General features: G+C 52.2%; 1 protein-coding gene across 6 annotated transcripts in view; it reads left to right on the top strand.

Moving 5' to 3' along the window:
* The window catches only part of HPS3 (HPS3 biogenesis of lysosomal organelles complex 2 subunit 1), a 63745-nt gene that overhangs the window by 14424 nt on the left and 25237 nt on the right, over positions 1 to 24084 (top strand). For all 6 annotated transcript variants that reach the window (XM_076072945.1, XM_076072946.1, XM_076072947.1 and 3 more), the window contains exons 9-16: positions 435 to 516; positions 1732 to 1877; positions 4192 to 4291; positions 5024 to 5208; positions 16586 to 16748; positions 17975 to 18268; positions 19196 to 19405; positions 19952 to 20164. In XM_076072945.1, coding sequence (XP_075929060.1) covers positions 435 to 516; positions 1732 to 1877; positions 4192 to 4291; positions 5024 to 5208; positions 16586 to 16748; positions 17975 to 18268; positions 19196 to 19405; positions 19952 to 20164 — 1393 coding nt within the window. The remainder of the gene's footprint in view (positions 1 to 434; positions 517 to 1731; positions 1878 to 4191; positions 4292 to 5023; positions 5209 to 16585; positions 16749 to 17974; positions 18269 to 19195; positions 19406 to 19951; positions 20165 to 24084) is intronic.

The raw sequence follows: 24084 nt of genomic DNA on the forward strand, positions 1-24084 counted from the left end.
GTTTGTTCCGGCGACAACTTTATTAATTGGCTGTCGGGTGGAGGAGGGTGCACGACACACATTTTACTTCCGCAATCTGACGCACGAATAGATTTGCCCATAGTAACATTGGTCGCTGAAGCTTGTGTGTTTAAATTTACCACGCACACACTTTGCAGTGTGTGTGCTTTGAGCGAGCACAAGAGAGAGAGAGAAATAAAAATCTACGTACTCAATCTTGATTTGAAGCTTTCGTGACTGCAGGAATCCATACTCTTTTGTTCTTTTGGTAAAGTCACGTAGGTAGAAAAAATAATAATAGATCACGACGTTTCGATCGCAACACAAGCAATCGTCATCAGGTAGGACCAACCACAGCAAGAAAATAACTACTGAAGTAGGCGAGAGATCTGCCGTGGCACGAGGTTATATACGTTTTAATTTTGTCTTTTCAGAGAGAACTTGGAATGCTACACTGTTCACAGTGTGACCCTGGCAACCAGAAGATCGGACCCCGAAGTAGATGGAGAGAGGAAGGTACAGCCCTTAACTTCACACGCTGGATGCAGCACACACGCGCGATTTAACCCTTTCCCGTTCTGAGACGTCTGCAATTTTCAGGGTGGCGGGCGTCGCGTTCGGCGCCGGATCTCGGAACGCGCAAGCGGCTCGGCGTTAATTTTATTTGGAGAGGCGTAGCGCCGTTGCTTTTTAAAGACATTGTACTCACCGCAGAGAACCGTAGCGACACGACCGCACTCTATAAAGCTGCCGCCAATCTCTGCCACACGCCCTCCCGCATAGCCTTCTGGGAGCCTCGGTTCCGACCTCGTTGTTTTTTAGTTTTTATTTTAGTTTTCCCGATTTCGTTCCAATGACGCACGTATGCGATCTCCATTCTGATGACGTACATGCACGTACGTCATCAGAATAGGAAAGGGTTAAACCAGAAGTGCAGCAGATCAAGAGACTCAGCCCGATCACCACTAACTGCGCTCATCACATTCATTACATTTATGTTTCACTTACTTTTGGCAAGATTTTTAGGTCTTGCATTGAAACGAAAATCGGTTTATTTGACAAAATTTGATGACTGAAAATTTAAAAATATTTGTTGATGTGACGAACATTTCTCATTTAAGAAGGCGTCTATAAAAGTTATTCGCCAGCCTGATGTAGATAAGTAATCACTGGAAAGGATCTCGGATGTATTACTTTGATATATGCTTATGCGATAGATGCTAGGCTGTCTTATTTGCCTCTGTGTTCAATCAAGTAGCAGCTTCATCTGTGGATTTTCGGCGATCGTATAAATAACTGAACATTTGAAACAAGAGGCTTGTATTGCATTAATCGGTGGGTATCTGCGCGAATGACTCTTGGCCTGAATTATATATATACATATTTGTTTACCAATTTTTTTTTTTATCTTACACATGTATAACATATGTAAGAGAATTCTTTGCCCCGAAATGTAAAAAAAAAACAATTTCATTCTGGTCAAAGGATGCTCTTACATACGTTATACATGTGTAAGAGAATCCTTTGACCCGAATGAAAAAAACAATTGTTTAAATTCGGGTTGAACGATGTAAAAAAAGTTTAACAAATATATTTCTGCCTTGGCACGAGTCGCCATTGTACTCGAGCAAGCTAATTGCAGGGCTGCTCCTCTCCACCTGACAGGAGGCCAGCTGATTGATTGTGTTTCTGGTGCCTCTGCCTCTCTGTGTCTGTCGTCTCCCCCGCCAGGCCTGTCCGCCGCCCAGCCTGGAGGTGTGCTCGCTGCGCATGCAGCACTTCATAGGGCTGCAGCGTGTGTGCGTGTCACGTGACCACGCCATCCTCTTCACACGCGCCGGCCTCAGAGGCACCAGTACACCCAGACGGCCGCAGCGGTGAGGAGTGGTGGGGCGGGGGGGGCGATCGTTGCTTTCACCACTCTCATGTACGACCGTCGGGCACCAACGGATGATCGTCTCCTCCGTTTCCAGACCCCTGCCGAGCCGGTGGTAGAAATTCCGCATTGCTGTGGTGGGGGCGGGTCCGTTAAACCCAAAGTCACCAGCAGTTGTGCTTTCTCACAGAGTTGTACTCATTTTATTGACCCCGGAGGGATGATTGGACGAGTTAACCCCCCCCACCCTCCCAACCAGGAATTGGACTCGCAACCTTCCACCTATCAGTCGCTCGCCCCTCCGGTCAAGCCGCCCGGCCGAGGACAGCTCTGTGAATCCTCACCGTTTACGATGGAACCGTGCCTCTCATGCGGGAGCCTCTACCGACGAACACTCGGTGCAGATATATTCTTGGTTCTTTCGGTAAAGTCACGTTGAAGGAAAACAACAAAATAATAATATATATAAAACAATACAATTTTCACGACGTCATCATCAGGTGTGAGAAAACCAGCGGCACCTGATGATGACTGCTTGTGTTGCAGTCGAAACGTCGTGAGAATTGTATTGTTTTATATATATTTTATTATTTTATTGTTTTCCTTCAACGTGACTTTACCGAAAGAACCAAGAATATGAATCGCTGCAGTCACGAAAGCTTTAAATCAAAACTCGGTGCAGACCTTCGCGCGGCCTCGTGGAAAAAAAACCCGACTGTGAATTGTAACATCGGCTGCGAAAAACCTAGCACATGTGGAGATAAGAGATGCGTCTGGGGGCTGGGGGGGTGGTGGTGGCTGCGTCGCCCTTTGACGGCCGCTGAGAAGTCGCCATCAAGGGAGCGCGTGCGTCCCGTGTTCTGTCGGTGTCTGCACTCGCAGGCAGTAACCGCACGGGGGCAGCAGAGCTGCACCCTGGGAAACGCGTCCCACGTGGGAGCGCAGGGCTGCCCGTGATTCCGATAACAATAAAGTTGAAATGCCCATGCATGCATACCCATCAAACCATGCGGTTTAGCCCGTATTCCTGTTAAGGGAAATTTAGTTTGCAGGTCCATACGGCGTACCGAAGGAACCAAGAATAAAAAAATATATATGTTTGTTTGTGTTTCTCCCTCGTGATGGGGACTTTGTCGGATGAACGTTGAGATCTATAAGGGCACGGGGTGACCAATAAAGTCTGAATTGGTCTGTAATGAGGTAGGCACTGATAAGGAGTTGACAGGTATGTGCTGTGAAGAAGGCACCGTCGCCTTCTTTAAACGTCATAATAACGTGTTAGCTTAACACGCAGGCTTTTTGTTACTGATGAAACGTGTGCTTTGAGCTTGTTCATTGTGCTTGTGCACCACTGCAAATGCAGCTGCAGCAGCATCAACAAATAATGTTTAATAACAAAGTTGTGATGTCAAATGGTGTTTTTTAAATATATATTAGAGATGTGCTCCCAGTTTTTTTTTTTGCATAAACCCAAAATCGGCAGCTAGATGTGAAATTTCCAATGATTAAAAAAATATATTTTGGATTCTTTAGAAAACCGTGACATCACTAATATATCAATCGATAGCTCGATTGATATATTAGTGCCCCCAGTACCTACATCTTCAATTATCTATTGAACACTCAATAATATTCTGTCTTGGTACACAATTAAATCGTAAATGACAATGCTAATGCCCTTAGTTTGACCACGAGAGCCTCACTGGGCCCACATTGGCAAGTTTGTTGTACGCCATTGATGAGTGATTGGCATGTGGGAGTAAAAACGGCGTACCCAGAGGAACGGACCTCTCTACACGAGGGTCGTAACACTCAAAGCTCCGCACGGATGAATTTAAGAATCCATTGCTTGACTGCTGTCTCGGTGCCACTTTCAAACCCAAGCATATATCGCCTGGCATTTGCAGGCTGGTCTCCTGCCATCGTATGGGTATTTGGCTGCTCTAAATTTCAACATGGCAAGCCACTCCGTTGAGCTGTCATTTGTGGCCAGATTGCTTCTGGAAAAGAGTTCTATAACTCAGTGGGCTTGGTAAAAAATAATATATAGTACGAATATACAGGTCCTCATGCCTGCGTATCTTGCCAGATCTGACGGGATCGGACACATTAATGGCGGTTTGTTGGAAGACTTGTACATCAAGTCCATTGTACGCGTGTGTACGCAACGCGCACACTCGTAGAGAGTTTGTCGTAGCTGCTCAAGTGCTGTCTGCTCATTGCACCCCGCTGCCAACCCGCCATCTCACCCACGCCCCCCCCTGCCCCCCCCCCCCGCTCCCCGTGTGTGTGTTGTATTTTGGTTTGATTGACAGGCCGAAGATGAGGCCAGACGGGGGTGCAGGGGATAATAACACGGGCTGGAATCTCTACGCCCTGCACCTCACCCCGCTGATACAGCTCTACAATGAGATGGTAGCGTCGGCTCTTTATGATCACTGTGAATGGGCCAGCTGGAATGGGCCAGGCCGTGTGACCCAGTTGGGAGTGCTGGGCTAGCCCTGGCATTGATAGAACATCCCTCAAAATGCCAATTAGTGCCTTGTGGCAGTGTGGCCCAAATATGGAACCCCTCTCCCCCCCTCCCTCAACACCCCCTCCACCTCTTGGTCCATAACAGGGACTTCTTAACCTGTCGAGCGTAAGGGGGGGAAAGGAGCTCGTACTGCTCTTATCATTGTTGGAAGTACGTCATAAAAACCCCAGCGCTTGTGTTTTATGGGGTTTCGGGTTTCACGGGCGCGTTGCGATATAAAGGATGCTTTACGTTGCCGAGCCTTGCAACGTGACGTGGCTGGGCTGTAGGTCGTTTGGAACGCGAGCAGAGCTCCCGCCTTGTGCGATTAGAGTTCACATCCCGACCAGGGTCAGCTCATCCACACCATTGTCATCATCGTCGTTGTCTTTCTCATTGTCCTGTTTACGACTTCAAAGAGCGACCGGTGCGCTGCGTGATCATAAGCGGTGGGGGAGACAAAGGCGGTCGGGCGTGGTGCTGGCCACCCCTGCCTGTGTACCCACGTGCCCGTGCCTTCGTAGGTGCTGCTCTCTTAACAGCACTTGTCCCCAACAGTCTGTTCAGGCTCCACGGGGTGCGTGGGGAGGATCTTTGTCGTCGTCGTCGTCGTCTGCGTGGCGTGCGTGCAGGTGGAGTACGGGCAGCAGTACGAGAGCACCTGCCCGGAGTCGCGCCTGCACCTGCTGTGTGAGGGCCACCTCCTGCTGCGGGCGGCCGCTCTCGCCGCAGGCCCCGGCTGGACCGAGGCGTCCGCCGCCGAATTTGCGGCCGCGTTTCGCGAGAGCTGCGCGCTGCTCGGGGACCAGTACAGCCGGTGAGAGGCGCGGGTCGCAACTGCACGCACGCTCACGGTCGCCTCCTTGTCACTCTTCGATCGCTGTTACCGCTCCTGTCGTGTCTGTGTGCACGTGCAACTTTTTTTTGCACGGTACGTAGCCATCTGAGTCAGAGGTGCGATCTTCGCTCGTCCACTTCCCCCGCCCTTCCCCCCCCCCCCCCTCAATCCGTGTTGGAGACTGCATCCGTATTTATCCTAGAGAAATCCCATGTGCTATGAGGCGCTCCTTCTCACAGATGTCCAGCTCGGTCCGGGGATACGTGCTCCGAATCCCGCACGTGAGATGGCGTGTCGGGTGCAATGGAATCACGTGAGCCACCAGAGGCCGCTACGTTCGCCTCGTGAAAAAGAAAAGAAAAATAATCGATAATTGAATTGTGTCGTGACGGCTCGCCGGATGGCGCAGGGGGTGATTCCTCACGCCGCTATTGAGAAGCGCCGACTCTAAAGAGCTCCGTGTGATTCTTCATAGCCCCATTGTGCCGTTTGCTGTGGTGTCTGTTGCTCCAAGTCTTTCAGTATCTCTCGCCCCAGAAGATACGTGGAGGGGTGTACACAGAGAGAGAGCGCGCGCAAGAGAGTCGCGACTGACTGAGAAAATCGGTTTTGTAATCGCACGCCACCGCTTCAGCTTTCAGTGCGGCTCCTTTATTTGGGTTTCTGAACGAGAAAAATTAAAAAGCCTAAAGGGCTCGTGGCAGACCGTGGCACGTAATAGGAACCACATGCCGGCACGTACATGTCCCGCGCTAATAACTTTCAAATGTGCGGCCGTAATTGGGGCTAGAAATTGACGGCGTCATGCACGGCACGGAAAAGCAAGAGCCCATAACATTTTATTTCAACTTGGTTTACCGTGCATTTTTTTTTTTTATTTGAGACAATATTTCAACTTGCATTACAAAACGGCCGTGTGACTCGCAGCATTACTTATCCGGTACGTTTTAGCTTTCTAGATAAATCAGTGTTTAAAATGCTTGGAGTGTGTGTGTGTGTGTGGGGAGCGGTAGCGTAGCGGTTAGTGCGCTACGCTGCGAACCCGGCGACCAGACTTCGATGGCTGCTGACGGCGAAACACCATTGACAAATATCTGGGCCTCCCCTAGGTCGACTCTGCCTCAAATGGTGTGTAAACATCACCACTGGGGCGACCAAGGCCACCTACCCCCTCGTATGCCGTTCCGGAAGGCCTTCATAGGTTTTCGCTAAGAGCACTTTCCCCTACAGGCTTTACAAGCTATAGGAGGGATCTTTGTCTTTGTATCGTTTTCTTCATCGCGCTCTTAAAATGTAAAGTCTTCGTGTAACATGTCAGTTGGTCGTTGACGAAGTTCGTCATTAGTCTCTACGTCTTTGCTTAATTGGTGAATAATAGGAGGGAGGTGACCGGGTGGCACAGGAGGTCCGGGAAACTGAGCCGGCACCGCTGACATACCGGGGTTCGAATCCCGGCAGGCGCCCGTGATTAAACCGGTGACTCAACTGCGGCAGGTTGATGGTCTCAGCCTGGTCACTGGTGACTACTTAGCAAAAGAAAAAAAATAATTAAGAAAATTCCATCTTGGAGCCTTTACAAATGCAAGGGACACTCTTTTGCAGGACATTTTTAAAGGCTTGTCCCCTTGTGTGCTTAAAGAAACCAACTCAAGTGACCTTGAGAGTAGTTCTGTGATATTGTCTTCTACGGCACCGTCTCTGACACAGGGTGATGCACTTCTGGCTGTGAGAATTAGAAATGGAATGTTTTGAGAAGTAGGTCTGTAAATAATCTCTTTTGCAGCTTTTCTCACAAAATACGGTGAGATCCCCTGCTCTGGGAGATTTCCCGATTTTTAGATTCTCCATCTCATCACTTGGTGCCGATAGTACACGAGGAACAACATTGAGAGAAGACCAAAGTATATAAATATACATGGCAAATATTGCGTAAACTATCGCGAATAAGTGTTTGTTTTAGGTATGTTTTCACGCGATCTGTGGTCCAAATCTGAATTTTACGATGAACTTTTGCCAGCATTTCGCAAGTAGTGTTAGCTAATAATATTCATCATCATCGCCCTCATCAGCCATAGTCTGTCCACTGCTGGATGAAGGCCTCCCCCACTCTGTCGCCATCCCACGCGGATTTGCGACGCCGCGATCCTTCCACAGGAGCCGATCCCATTTGCTCCGTCTCCACCACAGGGACCGCTGTCTTGTGCGCCAGTTCTCCTTTGGCTGACACTCTGACCAGTCTCTTCCATCGGACATCATCCCTCCTGCCCGAGCCCGCTAACAGTCCTTGCCAGTTTAACACGTAGGCTTTCGCGGCCAGTATTATTCATTATCAAGGTTTTATTTGGTTAGATTGCATTTATTATAAATGTGTCGCAACCCTCGACCACCCGACACGGCCAATCAGTCCTTGGCAGTCAATATAAGGACTCCTAATTTGCATATTACTAATTCAGATTTTTTTTTTTTTATTCGAGTGGAGTGATGGTGCAGCGGTTGGACGTGTTTCACCACGAACCCAGCGGGCCTTGGTTTGATTCGCTGGCCACGGCCAACATGAGTGGCGAGTGAGATCCGATTCTGAGCCCATTCCTCACCAATTGTCGCTGACCAACGTGGTCAAGTATGGTCAAACAATCACCATGATTGACACGGCGGTGAGGGAGGCCCTTCATCCGAAGCAGTGGATTTGTAAAATAGCTTTTAATTGTTTAATTTTTTATGTTTCTCACCAATTATTATGGATGAGCATCTCCGATCTGCAGCTTTCGCCACGCACCACCGCAGCGGACGCTTTCGGGAGTTGAAATTAGGTGAAACCCACACTTCGGAATAACAGCGGGGGCTGCGAGAGCGTAGTGTTTAATCTCACCCCCCCCCCCCCCCCCCCGTAATCTTGGTGACTAGATTCCATCGGCTGTCGTTCGGTAAGCGGGCCGGAGAAAGCGTGACACATCGCGCTGCGAGTTTTGTTTTTCAGGCCCCCCCCCCCCCACCACGTTCGGGCGTAAATGCGCCGTGACAAACTTGTCCATTTATTTATCCGTCGGCTCCATTTTGTGTTATTCTACACCATAATTGGTGCTTTTCCATGTTCGACTCTCGTGTTGGGGGGGACGCGCTTTGGTGAATGGGCGAGTTTGTTTAAGGAGAGGAAATGGAAGGGATGGACCGGAGAGCCGTGCCGTATTAATCACTGTCTCCACGTGCGTGCACAGATGGCCTCGCTTCTCAGTGCGCCACTTGTTTGTGGAGACGGCAATTTATAGATGACCGGCTTCCTGTTTTGGGCAAAACTTCACTTGTGGCAGGTCCCGAGTGGCCGGGAATTATTTTTATTTTTAAATTAAGTCTCGTGAGTTTCCAAGGTACGTGAGGTTTGGTTTTTCTCTCTCTCTCTCTGTGCAGAAGGCGGTTCCATTGCTGTCCTTTATTTTGCAGATTTCAATTATTCAAGTTAAAACAAGAGCCCTCTTTGATATCCGTACGAAAATGTGTCACCTTCTGAGCTTCGAATATCCCACCATAGTTATATTCTCGTCTGGATCGCGCAACTGCCATTGTTTCTGAGTTAAAGTTAAATTGTTTATTAAATATTCATGAGCGGATTGCTTTAGTCCACTGATTAAGCCACATACAGTTCAATATCTATACCAATATTATGATACTGGTTGTTATTTATCGAAAATATTAACTTTTTCTACAAATTTTTAAGACAATTACAAATGGTTACTTCTACTCTGGCAGTGTTTCGCAGAACATTTATAGCAGGTTGATGTTTCGGGCAATGGGCCTTCTTCAGAGCAGAGAGCAGGGTTGTCAGTTGCCCTGGGTTACATAGTCATTAACCACGAAATCATTATAAATGGTCCAAACCCTGTAAACGGTACTATTTTTATTTCAGCAGGTAAGGCCTGCTGCACTATATAGCTCCTTATCAGAAGCGACCTGGCCACAAATGATAGCCCAATGAACGCGTGACGTTAATTATAAAATGTGGAGGGAAAAAAGAATCCGGAGGACCCAGAGGTAAATCCACGCGACCTCGGGGAGAGCGACGCACGCAACCTCCAGATATACAGCAGGCGTCGGGGTCGCGATCGAACCCGCAACCTCCCGCATACAAGGCAAGGGAGTTAATATCTCGCCACGGCAAAAATCAGCAGACTTTAAACAACCGTTTATCGTACTGAGATAGGAATCAAAAACGCGTGCAAAGTTCCGACATTTCTCTCCTGCGTTTCGGTTACCAGTTTCGGCGCTTGAGGCAGCGCGTTCAGAGACGTCCTGAGGAACGTAACGAAAAAAAGTACGAATTTAAAAATAAATAACTGACCCTTCCATGCTTGGCTGACCTTTGAGGCCTGCTCATAATCACAGCATTTGTAGTCATTTACATCCGGAAATTTAATCCACAGCTTGAGAGAATGTATGAGCGAATGTGTTTAAGTTGAGCCATTGCTGTACAAATAAACTGGGCCTTGTCGTAATTGCCTTGCTGCCTCTGCTTTCTAGCAGGCTTTTGACAAGGCAATCGCTGTTGCCTTTAATTTAGAAAAAAATAAAATCCCTGGAATGGTGGGGTTATGTTAAGGGGTAGTGAAGGGGGGGGGGGGGGGGGGTGCGATCTGAATTATATAAGGTGGTTGTCCCCAACCACACACGGATGATATTAGTGACCGACTCATCTTGAAAAGTAGTTTTTTTTGCTTTTGTTTTCGTTGTAATTTTCCCCCCTCAACGTAATCTCAACCGCGCTATCGGCGTCGCATCGTCACGAGACCAACATATCCCTGCTGATCTCCCGCTGGGAAGCGCGATCCTTTGCGCGAGGGGAGCAGACCGCCGTAACGGATTATCGTAGAGCTGCCTCCGAGAGAGGCCCCCTCAAAGCGGCCTCCGGTCCGCACCGTAGAGGGGGGGTAGCACTCCGCTCCGAGAGTGAGGTTCGTTGTGCTACGGCCAAACCGACAAATGAAGCGCAGAAGCGAACGTAACATTACCGTTTATTTTTTATTTTGCGCAGTCATTGGCGGCCGAGCTGGGAGGTTGTGGGGCATCAATTCACGACTGGAACTAAAGATTGTTTCGGCTTTTGTGAGGCCCTCATTTTGTGAATAGCGGCCTTCCGTTCGTTTTTCGCTTATGGGCCCGGCCACGGAATTCCTGTAGCCGCGCAAACGACGGCAGCTTTTATTTTCACGGCGAAGGCCGGCGCAGTAAATAAAAACCAGCTCGGAAGGGGGAACCATTATGTTATATTATATATTCGCCTTGCGGTTCTAACGCAAGGTGGCGGCGGCTTACGCAAGATGCGGAGAGTGGGGGGAGAGAGCCCGGCGGCCATTGTGGTTTGCATTGAGTTGACGTTACCATCGCTTGTCCACCCTCCCCGGTGCCTGCCCGCCGCACCCCCACCCCTCTCTATTGCGACAGGTAATGAGCAGCGTTAGAAACTAATGGAATGCCTATTGTGCCCAGTAATTGAATAACTGCGTTTTGTTGTATTACTGCCCGCAAATGAGCCTTTGGGCAGGGCGTAATTATTTCCACATGTACGCATCTTTAGTTAAAGGTGCTGGCTGCGGTCTTGAAAACATAAAACGAAATACATTATAATAATGGCTGTTATTTTTATAATAAAAATAATATAATAACGACGATTATTTTGCTCCGGAAAGCCTCGCTGGGACCCTAAATACTTTGGGATGTTTGGCCAATCGCATTTAATGAGAGTTTGGCTTCACGTGGAGAGGAGAGCGGAGCACCCGGAGGCAACCCACCACGCGTGTCTGCGTGGGGGTGACGCCCGGCACTGCCATCTCCCGTCGACACCTCGCAGTCGCACGCCTACAGCACCTGGCAAGCCCCGGTGGTCGCTAACAAAGCCAAACAAACCTCGCTTGGCTTTCAATATCCGATGAGATTTGGGTGACTTTCATGGCGGTGGGTGAAACAACGTTTTGGATAAGATGCTGTGTCCGCTTGTGCTCCTCTTAAACGCGAGCAAAGAGTGCCAGAGCTCTCGTTCTCCTCCCACATCTCGCAATCTCTACGGGGCCCGCCACGTGCAATTGCGCAACATCTCCCACGTACGTCACTTTACTGCCTCATCCGCCGCTGCTGCCGCCGAGGACCCTCGAGCGTGGATCCAAACTTCCAGATGATCCAAAATGCCGCTTGCTGCCAAACTCCTCAACAGCACCCAACCACAAACCCCATCGGCGCAATCCTCCGATCTCTGCAACGGCTCCCGATCTAATCCAACTACAGGATCACACTCCTCCATGAACTCACTCCTGCCTACCTCTCCCCTCTCATCTTACTCTACTCCCCTCCACGCACTCTCCTACATCTCTGCTCTCATCTCACTCTGCTCTCCTCCACACACTCCCCCACCTCTCCACTTTCATCTCACTCTACTCCACATGACCTGCTCTCCAGTTTAGCAACACGTGGGCCTCTGTCAAAACTCTTGGCCAACTTCTGATAAGTTGATGGTCGCTTCTTCTCGGCTGCTGCCCCCGCGGTCTGAAATTCCTTTTCTCGAGCCATTCTGCGTACAGCCGACCTGTTTCCGTGGAGCGTCTTTGTTAGCCGCTGTGCCCTAACGTAATCTCTGGCTCCCAGCGTTCTCTACCTCTCCCTGCAAAAAGAAAAAAACCCACCCCTAACGAACCCCCCGACGCATTCAAACTTTCCAACTTGTGCACGGTCCACCCTCTGCGTGCAGGGCATCTCATCGCGCGATCACAGCCAGTTGCTTCACGAACTCGTATTCGCTTTGCGTCGTACATTCATCCCTGCAGAGCCGTTTGAACGTCTCGCCAAGCGGAGCACTTCAAAACGACGTTTATTTTCCTTGCCTTTAAAAAATTTGCTCCGCGTGTTTAATTTTTTATTTATTTAGCGAGTGGTGAAAGAGTCGGGCAGGAGGGAAAAAATAATAACACATTCCAGCGAAGTCGACGCGAATTGTACGTGAAATCGATCGGGGGGCGGCGGGCGGGGGGGGGAGGGGGGCAGCCACTGGCGAGCAATTTTACGTTGTCAGAGCCAGTCGCACGTCGGCGCAGTTGGCCGGGTTTTATGGCGGACGGTCTATGGCTGGCACGGCGAGGCTCACCGGCTCTCCGGCTCTCCGGCTCTCCGGCTCTCCGGCTCTCACCCGTGGGCGGCGCAGCAGAGAGAGGGAGAGAGAGAGCCGCCCTTCGTTGAAACTGCGAGCGCGGCACGCGGCCCCGGCGCTCCTCGCTAATTGGAAGCAGCAGCGCGGCCATGCGGGGGCCAAACGGCGAAGTCGCCACCACAGGCGCGGTGACGGCGGCGAAGGTGACTGCGGCGGGGGTGACGGCGGCGAGGGTGACGGCGGCGAGGGTGACTGCGGCGGCGGTGGCGCCGAGTGGGGGGGGGGGGGGGGGAAGACCCCCGGACATGAGATGAGAATTGCTCCGCCAGTTCCTAAAAAACCCGGCAATCCGAGATGATCATTTCTGTCCCGTGCCACCGCACCCCCCCCCCCTCCCCAGCAATGGGTATCGGATGTGATGACCAGTAAAGAGGTTGTTGGTGGTTTATATGTGCCCGGTGTGTGTGTGTGTCCTCGGCAGCATCGTAATAATATATTTTTTTAAGAAGCGCGATGAAACGTACAAACAAAAGCAGCAAGGCAACCACACGGTGAGCCGGTGCCAAAACTTGCCCGAGCTCTGCGTTCCTCTCTATATAAAGCCGTTATCAGCCAAGTAATGTGGGATGTAACTTCGTCTGATTGACGTGACACGATTGAGCGGCATAACAATAAAATAGTTGCGAGGAAGAAAAATTCTAGAAAAACGTATGGACACAAAAAAACTAAGTAAAAAAAAGAAAGTAAGAATAAGTTCTCGACAAAATTACTTGCTAATACGTTCGCTATTTTGTTTCCCTTCCTGCCATCGCCTTCCTCCTCTCGGTTAATCGTTCGGGTTTCTTGTTTTGCCATCACTTCCCGTCACGGCTAAACTGCGTCATAAATCAATCTCTCTGCTCGTTGCTTTGGAGATTCTAAACTCGGACGTAGCAGGGGCTGGGGGGGGGCACAGTTAAAGCTTTGCTTTTTTTCATTTTTTCTCCCCCCAGCAAAGAGAGAAGGGGGGGGCGGGGGGGTACACGAGGGGGGGAGGTCACAGAACTGAGCCTCGGTCGCCTCGTGTGCAGGCGGAGAAAATTAGCCGCGCGTCCGAATTTCGCGTGCACTGCAAACGAGATGCCGTCGCCGATGATAACGATCCGTTTCAACCTCGCGACGCCCCCACACAGTTCCCTAGCTGCCTGAGAGAGAGGGAGAACACACTCGGGAGGCGGCTGCTCAAGCTCTGCGATCCCCTACATGTTAAGATGTATTCAGCCACGTGGGAGGAAACCGATGCACCCGGGGAAAAAAACCCCATGTGTGCAATGGGGCAACACTCTCCCGTACATACAGAACAGGCGGAGTCGTCCACAGCTTTGCCATCCCACCTTCTCCTTGCACCTCCTCGACACCCACGGGAAGGGAGTTTCGCACCATCCGTGCGGCGATCCACCAACCCCTCGCTGCTGCCTCCGCAGTGCTGGATGATGGGCCACGCGCGTAGTGACGCCGGCTTGGACCGCACGGAGCTCGCCCGGCGCCCCGATGTCGGGCGAGCGATCGTCCGTGCCGACAAATGCCCGCAAGTTCAAAAGCTCCGGCAGATGTTTTTTTCCGCGCGGGCAGTTCTCAACGTCCGATTCGTACGCTTGGCTACGTACGGTGCGAAATAAGTTTCACACGCGCACACACACACACAAACATCGTGCCGTCACCGGCGCGACGTTGTACGGGTGTCGTCAGGGAAGGGATCGAACCCACGACCTCTTGCATACCAGACGAGGGAGATAATATCTCGCCACCGCGGCGAGGCAACGATGTCGGGAAATGGTCCTTGTTGGCATCGCATGACGGGAGGCCGGAGCGCCGACTGGGTTCGGGACTCCTGAGTGAGCGCGTTGATAAACCCGGAGTCCGGAACGCGTGCACGGTCTGGACCCCGAGACGTTTCCCGGGTGCGTGCAGTGCACCGTGCTTTCTTCACGCGCACCGGTTTTTTTCGGGCGATGACCTTTGGCAGTCTAATGCGGTATTTTAATTGGTTTGGATTTTATTCAGAACTTTCCTGTGGGGGGGCCCATTGTGTGTGCGCGTGTGTGCGTGCGCTTGTCTGTGTGTACGTGTGGGTGATCGGTGGCGCAGCGGTTAGCACGCTGTGCTTGAAAACCCGGCGACCCGGGTTCGATTCCTGCTCGCGACCAATAACAATGGCGAAATACTTGAACTGGTCCTGGGCCTCCCCTAGGTTGACTCGGCCTCAAATGAGTACCTGGGGTGACGTGCGAACGTCGCTACTTGGGAGATAAAGGCGTGGTGCCGGCCACCCACCCCCTCGTGTGCCGTGCCGGCCTTGATAGGTGCTCGCGAACAGCACTTCCCCCAACAGTTTGTTCAAGGCTATACGGGGCATCTTTGTCTTTGGGTGTGTGGTAATTTTTTCATGGTTTGAGCTTTCAATACACTTAAAACGTAGCTTTTAGTAGGCCAGTACAACGATCCATGTTTGTTTTTTTGTGTTCTATGTCTATCCTTGCATATGATGGTTATAAGTTTAGGAACTAAATTTCCAATGTCGTGGTCTGCTGGCTTTAGCAGACAGTATGTATAGTTTTGCCGTTCCTCAAATGCTGTGGTCCGTAGATCGTGTTGCATGGCCATGGCTGCACTGCTTTAGCTTACATCTTGAATTGTTTTGCTTTATGAAGGATATGTTCTGATGCGGTTGATAGTTCCACATCGGTGTCTTGGAGGAGGAATGTCAAAGACAGGAGGTGCGATGATGTTTGGGTCTCGAACGAGGAGGTGTTTATTCTGGACGTCCGCGTTTGTTCCACTCTGCTCGCCAGTTTTCTTCCGGATCTATGTGAGATTCTAGGATGGGTTTTTCCGTGTTAAAAACTTTTTTGATGTATTATGGCGGTGAATGCTTCACAAGGAACGTACATGTGCAGGTGTCTCGTGCTTTATATCGCTGAACAGAACAATGTGTCTTGTAAAACTCGGCTTATTCCTACAATAACACTGGCCTTAAAAATATATATTTTAATATTCTACGTAGCACACAAACAAAGCGCGAACCTCTGAGGCAAGCACTTTGAACGACGCTACTGCAGAACCACGTCACCGCTCCATTTTAGGAAATCGCACGCTTAACGGTACGTTAGCATCGTAGGTGTCTCTTTGGTGCTTTTTATTGCTTGAAAGGGTGAAGCGTTTTCTCTCTCTCTCTTTATCCTCTTGATCCTGGCAAAAAAAAGGGTCCCCGTAGATATGATGCCTTTTTAGTGTTTCATTGAAATCTGTCGATGCAAACAAAACAATACAAATGGGATGTTCAGAACGAGTCGATCAAATCGTGACCCTCCCCTTCCCTTTCCCCCCACCCCCAAACTGACAGTTGACTATGGCCGGCTGTAGAATGCCGGTGGAGGACGTCGAGTGATTCACTGCCCGGCCGTTGAAAGGCATTCACAGGAGGTGTACCCGCGAGGCCAATCAGGCCACACACCTCTGCCCCCACCGAGCCAGCAGCTGATGAGCAATCCCGTTCGAGGGTTGCGGAGAGAAAAATGAGAGGTCTTGACCTCCCGAACTTACGCCAGTAGGCCCCTGTAATGGTACCCAATTTACTGGCCAAGATCAAAGGTTGATAAGTGGTTTCGGATGATTGAATCGCTATCATGTGTGCGCTCGAGTGCGCGGTTTGTTCCCGCGGAGGGATTGTTGCTATCGGCAGGGTTGTGCAAGTGGGCTCGTGCGCCCTTGTTTGTGCCGCGTGTGTTGCAAAGGCAAAAGTGGGGAGCGGTGGCGCTGTGGTCGGCGCACTATGCCGCTAACCCAGCGACCTCGAGGTGCGACCCGCGCTCTGGGCCGACGTCGGTGACGAATCCTCTTGACCTGGGCCCTCCGCTCGGTCGCCTCGGCCTTAAATGAAGTACCTGTTCCGGTGTGTACACATCGGCTATTGGGGAGGCGAAGGTGGTCGGACGCGGTGCTGGCCACCCAACCCCTTAGCATGTCGTGCCGGCGGCGCACGCTGACGTGACCGTGGACTTCTCGGCCAATGAGAAGGTGACGATGTACGTGTGTTGAACTGAACTTCTTTCGCCCGGTACGTAACAAACCGTACTAATTGGAGGTGCGGGTGATGACTGCAACGTTGACGACGTTGACGATGACGACGATGACGATGATGATGCCCGTGTAAGCGATGTGTGCTGGTATGAACTGTGCGCGTGACTGTAGCCTCACCGTGGACGACTGGCGGCTGGCGTTGCCGTATTACCGCATGGCCGGCCTCAACGCCGCCGCCGTCCTGAGCCGGCACGCGGCGTCCACGAGGGCGTACGGCAGGGGCCTCCTGCACTGCCTCTACGGCATGGCCTGCGAGCGCAAACTCCTCCAGCAGGTGACCCCGTCGATGGCCCTCGTGCGTCTTCCGTTATTTGTGCTTTGTGTCGAGCCGCTTTCCGACCACGCCGAACCGCGCTCGAGCACAACACTGCAGCTGCGCGTGCACGTTCCATCAATGGGAGGTTAAAGAGTCGCCCAACTGCGACCGTGGAGAGAAGAAAGTCCAAATGTCGAGCACATCACCGATGAACGCTCCGTCCATGCACGTCCTGGCAGTATCGCTAAAATCCACACTGCGTCAACCCCACATCATTGGACTGGGTGAGACGAACCTTTGCATTCATTTATGACGATCATTAAGACAAAATTAAAACTTGCTCTTCACAAAGCCATACGAAAGAAGAAAGAAGTGGTCTGCACACCCATCCGTCCGTCCATCTGTCTACCTTGCTGATCTCCATCAAGGAACATAAACCATCACGCATACCTGAAGCACAAATGGGCGATTAAAAGCTCTGCAGTAGTGTGCGACTGTGCTCATCCAGGACAGAGATCGTACAGCGTATAATAATGCACAAATACGAAGGAGACACCGCAGCGATTCACTCCGCCGCTCCTGACGCGGTTGTCTGGCTTGACCACCTGCATGTGAAATTGTTGTTGTTGCTGTGCGTCTACATCAGCAGCGATAGGAAAGAAGAAGAAGAAGAACCATCGGAAATTACGGTCATCCTCTCGACAGCGGATTTTGGCTAGCCTTGGAACAAAGACTTTCACCGCAAGCCACAGGAGTGATGCACTTTTCAATCTGGATTGGAAACTCGTTTATTTAGAGCTGATGTTTGTGTTTAGTTTGTCCCCCACCCCCTCCCCACTACCTCCGTTTAGCACGTTTGGCTACGTACGGTGCGAAAGAGGTCCTACATACTTGCATAGGACACGGGGTCACGGTAACTCTCATGACGTCGGTCCAGTACACGAGTGAACCTTTTCGTATAAAGTTGTAGAGCCCTTGGATCAAACAAGGTGGAGCAAAACCAGACGGATTATACGGGAGAAACAATACGGCACAAATGATTTCTTATATCTGGAATCGAATCGTAACCCCGAATTGTGATAATTCCTCAAATTGCTGACGAGTGCGGTGGGGATGAAGGTGGGGGGGGGGGGAGGAGGCGGTAATGTGGGGGGACGGTGGTGGGTGGGCGGGCGGGTGCGATCGTTACTCCGCCACTACGGACGCCCGTTTACCAAGCGAGCTGCTGTCTCGCCGGACCGCAGGAGACGGCCGACCGGGTACTGCAGGTGTTCAGCACCGTGGATCCGGCGCGCGTGCCGCACCTGGTGGCGTGCCCCGGCATGGCCCTCGTCTCCCCGGCGCTCGCGCGCCAAGCCCTCGTGCCCCCCGCCGACGGTGACGCCGCCGCCGCCGCCGCCGCCCCCGCCGCCGCCGCCGCCGCGGCACAGAAGGCCCCGGCGTCGCCTCTCTGCAGCCTCGCGGCGGCGTTCGTGTCGCTGCGCGTGGACGACGACGACGCTTCGGAGGCGGAGGCGATCCTGGCGGGGATGCGCCAGGCGAGTGCGGTGCCTGCGCTCGTTCCGCTTGGGCAGCCCGGCGAAGCCGTCACCCGAGATTCGAGCGAGCTTTTTGGCCAGCCGGGTAGGAGGGGCGGCCGTGGGTTATTGGTGGGCAGGGAGAGCGGGAGTGCTGGTGGACAGGAGGGCAGGCTAGTAGGATGGCAGTAGAGCAAGTGGGCAGGATAGCAGGAGGGCAGGAGGGAAGAGAAAGTGTGGAGGGCAATGAGGACAGGATAGAAGGAGAGCACGCGAGCAGTGGAGCGTGCTGCTTGGGAGTGTCTCTCGTTTGTGGAGTTCCTTTGACACCTGTACTCACCCCACTACCCCACACATCGGTAGCCACACAACACGCAGCGACTTCCAGAGACTCTTGGACGTCCACGGAGCGTAATGCCACGCCGGGGCCCCCCTTCTTCCACCGTCCAAAAGCCCTATTGGGTGGGGGGAGGGGTGGGGAAGCCTCGCTATTGTGCGAGGCCCGGAGAAAATGTCCCCTTTCTCCCAATACCCATCCCTGAGTGGCTCTGCATGCGTGCACAGCCACTGAAGAACATGAATTGCCACTCGACTGATTGGAAATGAGGCCTCAATTGCCCAGGTAGAGGTACTCCTCCACTCAATTTAAACTTAACTAGTTTTATTTGTCCAGTGGGGCGGGTCAGGACGTTACAACAACAAACAACACAAAAACACGATCGGAGTGCAAAGTACTGTACAGGAAAGGTAAACAAATCCCTTCACAAACATACAAATACTAGATAAAGCCCACAGCTCTTTTTCAGAACTGACCTGGCTGTCACACATGACAGCTCAACGAAAGTGGCTTATCACGTGGAAATGTATAGCAGCCAAATCCTCTCAACTTCCCTATCCGTCAACATCACTCGCACGTGTTCCCCACGCCTCCCGCCTCCCGCCCCACAGGACCAGGTGGTGCAGGCTGCCCTGCAGGAGCCCCGGCTGCTGGTGCGCGTCGACGCGGAGGCCCCCGGGCGGGGCGGCGGGGCGGGCGCCACGGCCACGGCGCTGGGGCGGCTGCTGGCGCGTGGCCACGTGGCGCTCATGGTCTCCACGCTCGTGTCGCTGCACGAGAGCGACGCGCTGAGCCTACCGGACATCGAGGACCTGCTCGCGGTGGGCGAGCCCGCGCTTTCGCGTTAGTGCGCGATCACGATAATAGTAACAACGACCGCGATTTGCAACGCGCGCATATTTCGCGAAATGCACGGCAATGTTCGATCGAGAATTCGGAGGCGCAGAGCGTGGGGGGGGGGGTGCTCAAAGTCGCTCGCGTGCCGCCCTGCATAGGTGGGTGCCACGTGTCTCTCTCGTACCGCCCCCGCGTCACCATCACTCCGCTCGTGCCGTGTGTCTAAACTAAAAACTAAATATTTTTCCAGGTAAGGCCCACTGGGCTATCTTGGTGTTTTTCAGAAGCCACCTCGCCAGAAATGTACAGCAACCAAAATACTCGCGTGCTTCTAAATGTGGAGAGGAGGACCCAGAGAAAAATCCACGCGACCTTATGAGAGAGAGAGAAGTGCAAACTCCAAATAATACAGTTGTCAAGGTCGGGATTGAACCCACGACCTCCTGTATACCAGGCAAGGTAGTTAACATCTTGCCACCGCGATTCGCCTCCGCTCATGCCGCGCGTCTCGCCTCCATCGCTGCGCGCAGACTCTGGGGCCCGAGAGCGAGGAGCCGTGCGCCAGGGCGGAGAGGGAGGCCGTGCCGTCCATCCTGCTCGACCTGTGGGAGCACCTGACGCTCGTGTGCACCAAGCCCGCCGTGAAGGCCCAGCTGCCGGAGAAGCTGGCGCGCGCCTACCTGCAGCGCATCGCGTCCGGCGACACCCAGAGCCGGCCCGCGCTGCTCTCCGCCCAGGAGCTGGTACGGAGTCGCCGCGTCCGCGCCACGCGTGTACCTGTGCATGTCCTCGTGCGTGTCCCTGTGCGTGTCCTCGTGCGTGTCCCTGTGCGTGTCCCTGTGCGTGTGCTCGTGCGTGTCTTCGTGCGTGTGCCCGTGCGTGTCCTCGTGCCTGTGCCCGTGCGTGTGCCCGTGCGTGTGCCCGTGCGTGTCCTCGTGCGTGTCCTCGTGCGTGTCCTCGTGTGTGTCCTCGTGCGTGTCCTCGTGCGTGTCCTCGTGCGTGTCCTCGTGCGTGTCCTCGTGCGTGTCCTCGTGCGTGTCCTCGTGCGTGTCCTCGTGCGTGTCCTCGTGCGTGTCCTCGTGCGTGCGGGCGGCGAGGCCCTCGCTGGGAACTGCGAAGTCCAGTCGAGCGCAGACGCTGAGCAGCACGGCAGACCGACGTGCGGCCTCGGTGAACACCTTGACTTCTGTTGGTACGCGGCCACTTTGCCACGCTGCCCGTGCTGCAACTCGTCACTATGAGCAGCTTGGATATAAAGCCGGCTTGCAGCTGCCATTAGAAGTCGAGCCTGCCCTCCTCCTCCGTCGAGCACATGGGTGGCACCCATCGCGAGCTCCTTGTTTCGATTTAAAATATACAGCTTTTTCTTTCCATGGTCTATCCCAGACTTTGAGGGGACTCTCCTGGTGAAAGTCACCTTGTTGTAACTTAAAACTCAACAAGTTCGTCAAAAAGACTGCCTTAACATAAAAAATACATAATTTATCTATTGCCCTAAACGTCGTCTATTATATATTTTAAGGTCACAGTGGCATTGTTAATTGTGCTTCTGCACCACTGCCAATGCAGCAGCAACATCACCAAATAATGAGCTATTTAAAGTTTAAACTATTTGTTTTTATTTTACCAGGTAAGGCCCACTGTTAGTTCAATTAAGTGGCTTATCACTTGTAGATTTATAGCAGCCAAATACTCTAAATGTGTGATGTAATTCTAAATATGGATGGGAAAAACTGGAGGACCCTGAAAAAAAAATCCACGCAACCACGGGGAGAGAGACAGAGAAATACATCCAGCAAGCGTCGGGGTCGGGATGGAATCCACAACCCCCTGTATACCGGGCGAGGTGGTTAACATCTCGTTACGTCTTCGCTGTCGCGTGTCTTTTACTGCTCACCGTACCGGAAACCCGTTGGCCCTTGGCCACCGGATGCACAGTGTGCCTTGTGTAGAGGGGCTGGTGTCACTCGCTGTTTTACACACAGCTTTTGAAACGGCTTTGTGATCCGCAAAAAAAAAATCCGCTTGCTTTCCATCGCGTATTTGAACGCCTCTGGCCCGCCACCGCCGCCAGTGAGATTGTTTTAATGGAAGGCCCTGGGAGGTTATTTCATGCGAGGAAGATTGACGTAAGTGTTCTACGGGGAGCTCAAATCGGACGGTGAATAAACACAAGGGCTGGCCTTTTGAGGACGTGTGCGTGCGTGCGCGTGAAATGCCTCGCGATGTTAATTTAATAATTATTTTATTTCCTCGGCTCCAACGGACCGACCGAACCGCCGCCACGCCGACGTTGCTAACTCCATCAATCACGGACGGCCGCCGAGCGTGCGTTGTCTGGGGTTCCGTAGAAAGTGGCAGAAATCTCGCTCGGCCGCGGGCAACGCAACCTGAAGCACTACCGCCGCCGCCCTCGGCGCTCGGATCCAACTCCCAATCTCGGGGTTTGTAGCTTGAAGGCAGAGCGAAATAACTGATGACGATGATGATGAGGACCACGATTGTGATCTAGTGACGGTGCGAAGCGGCGAGGTATCGCCGCTCTCGCCACTCGAATCGCGCCGCCGAATGCGATCTCCCGGTGCGACTGCACCGGTGAAACCGCCCAAGAGGCCCGTCCGCCGGCTCGTAACCGGAATTCGGTTAATGCCCGTGTTCCTTCGCTGGTTGTTTTGTTGTTACGTACCCTTTAACACATTTTTAAAAATCGCGGTAAAAGATGACTTGGATGGGGTGGGGGTTGCTGGGTGGATTTTAAATAGAGTTTGGATAAACAGACCTGGGAATGCTTCTTCGCACTGATAACATCTCTCGCACACGTTTATAGTTTATTTGTGTCATTGAGATGTTTGTGGGCGTGATTCGAACGTGGACGTTTTTAAAGGACATCACAATTGGCAACTATGATCATGTGATGGTTATGGACTCTTTAATGCATCTGGCAAATTTAGACAGTCCATCCCTTCTTGTACTTCACGGACACATGGATGATCTGTCATCATCCACGTTTATACTAGATGTGCACGTGTGTCATTTGAACATGCATGTTCATGGCACTAATAGTAAGAATATATCCAGCAGTGTCCAGTCCACTGCTGGATAGAGAACCCCCGTGCTGTCAGCCATGGGGGATTGCTTGACCATACTTAACCACGCTGGTCATTGCGGGTTGGCAAATTGAGGGCGGGGAGCTAAGAATCGGTTCCACTGCCGTTTCGAGTATCTGGCTGCTATAAATGTCTCCCTTAAATAATCTCTTCGTTGACCTGGCTATCATTTGTGATAGCCAGGTCACTTATGAAAAAGAGCTACGTAGCGCAAGTGGGGCCTTACATGGTAAAATAAAAAATAGTTCAGGTAAGTTTTAATAGATTAGTTTTGCACCACGTGCCGTAGAGGTGTGGGGGTGGTGGGGGGAAGCTTGTTGAGCTTGGGATTTGCCACCAAACAATGCACGTGGTGCAACTCGGAGAGCAACGCCGCCGATCTGCGTGAAACCTCACGCGGCTGGGCTACTCATGGCGGTCTCCCTCGCAAAGGGGCGAGCTGTGGAAACGCGCCGCCGGGTTTTTAGTTCTTATTTTAAAGCAACGCGCACTGGGCAGCAGTCACGTCGAAAAACAAAAATTGAGAATCGTCGCCCATCGGATTTCTCCCGGGATAAATAAAGAATTCTGATTTTTATCCCAAATAAAGTGCCTCCTCATCCTCCGCCATCGCAGCAGCAGCGAGCCTTTGGGCACCGTCGTAAGAATCCCCCCCGCCCGCCTGCTCGCCCTCATTGTACAACCGGGGAAACGCGGGAATGAACAAGGAGCAGAAAACCTGAAAACAAAAGGAGAGTAATGATGCGTGACCCACCGCTGCTCCTGGCCATTTAACTCCGCACCATTTCCGTACTCGTGCATTTATTTATTTCCCCTCCCCCTCCCCACCCACCTCAGTCGCCAGGTTATATTGGAACGCCTTCCTCCTATTGAGCCTGGGCTTTAATTACCTGATCCCATCATCCAGAAAATTGCTAAAAAAAAAGAAACCTCAAGGACGTCCTGAGGGGGGTCCCCTTCTCGTGCCACAGAAGCCACAAATCTCTCCTTGCCGCCCGCTGTGTGATTGCTTTAAGTTGCTTGTTTTGAGGAGTTTGTTTTCGCGAAAGAAATTGGCCTTCAGTTGCCCCGGGCGACTAATGTGCGTGCGTGCGTGCGCGTGGGGAGCGGTGGCGCAGCGGTCGCGCGCACCCTGCGCTACGAATCCGGCGACCGAGTTCGATTCCCGCTCACGACCAAATTTTTAAATAGTGGTGAATATTTGAACCGGTCCTGGGCCTCATGTGGTTCGACACAGCCTTAAATGAGCACCTGGGGCAGTGTGCGTTTAAACATCGCTGCTGGGGAAACAAAGATTGCCGGGTGTAGAGGTGGGTCACCCTACCCCCTCGTGTGCCTTGCCGGCCTTCGTAGGTGCTCGCGAGCACCACTTGCCGCAACAGTCTGCTCAGCTAGACGCGGAATTCTTGTCTTTGTGTGTGTGTGTGGTGGTAATGGCGGTGAATGCAGCTGCGCAGACATGATCTTGAGAGAGCGCAGTTTTTGTGAATTCACATTAAGATGCCAGCAGATGTGCCCTTTCCATGAACTCGGTGACTTGAGTTTGATTACCAGCT

Source organism: Petromyzon marinus, chromosome 39 (assembly GCF_048934315.1).
Source record: "Petromyzon marinus isolate PM22_M1 ecotype Great Lakes invasive population chromosome 39, UKy_Petmar_22M1.pri1.0, whole genome shotgun sequence".
NCBI classification, from domain to species: domain Eukaryota; kingdom Metazoa; phylum Chordata; class Hyperoartia; order Petromyzontiformes; family Petromyzontidae; genus Petromyzon; species Petromyzon marinus.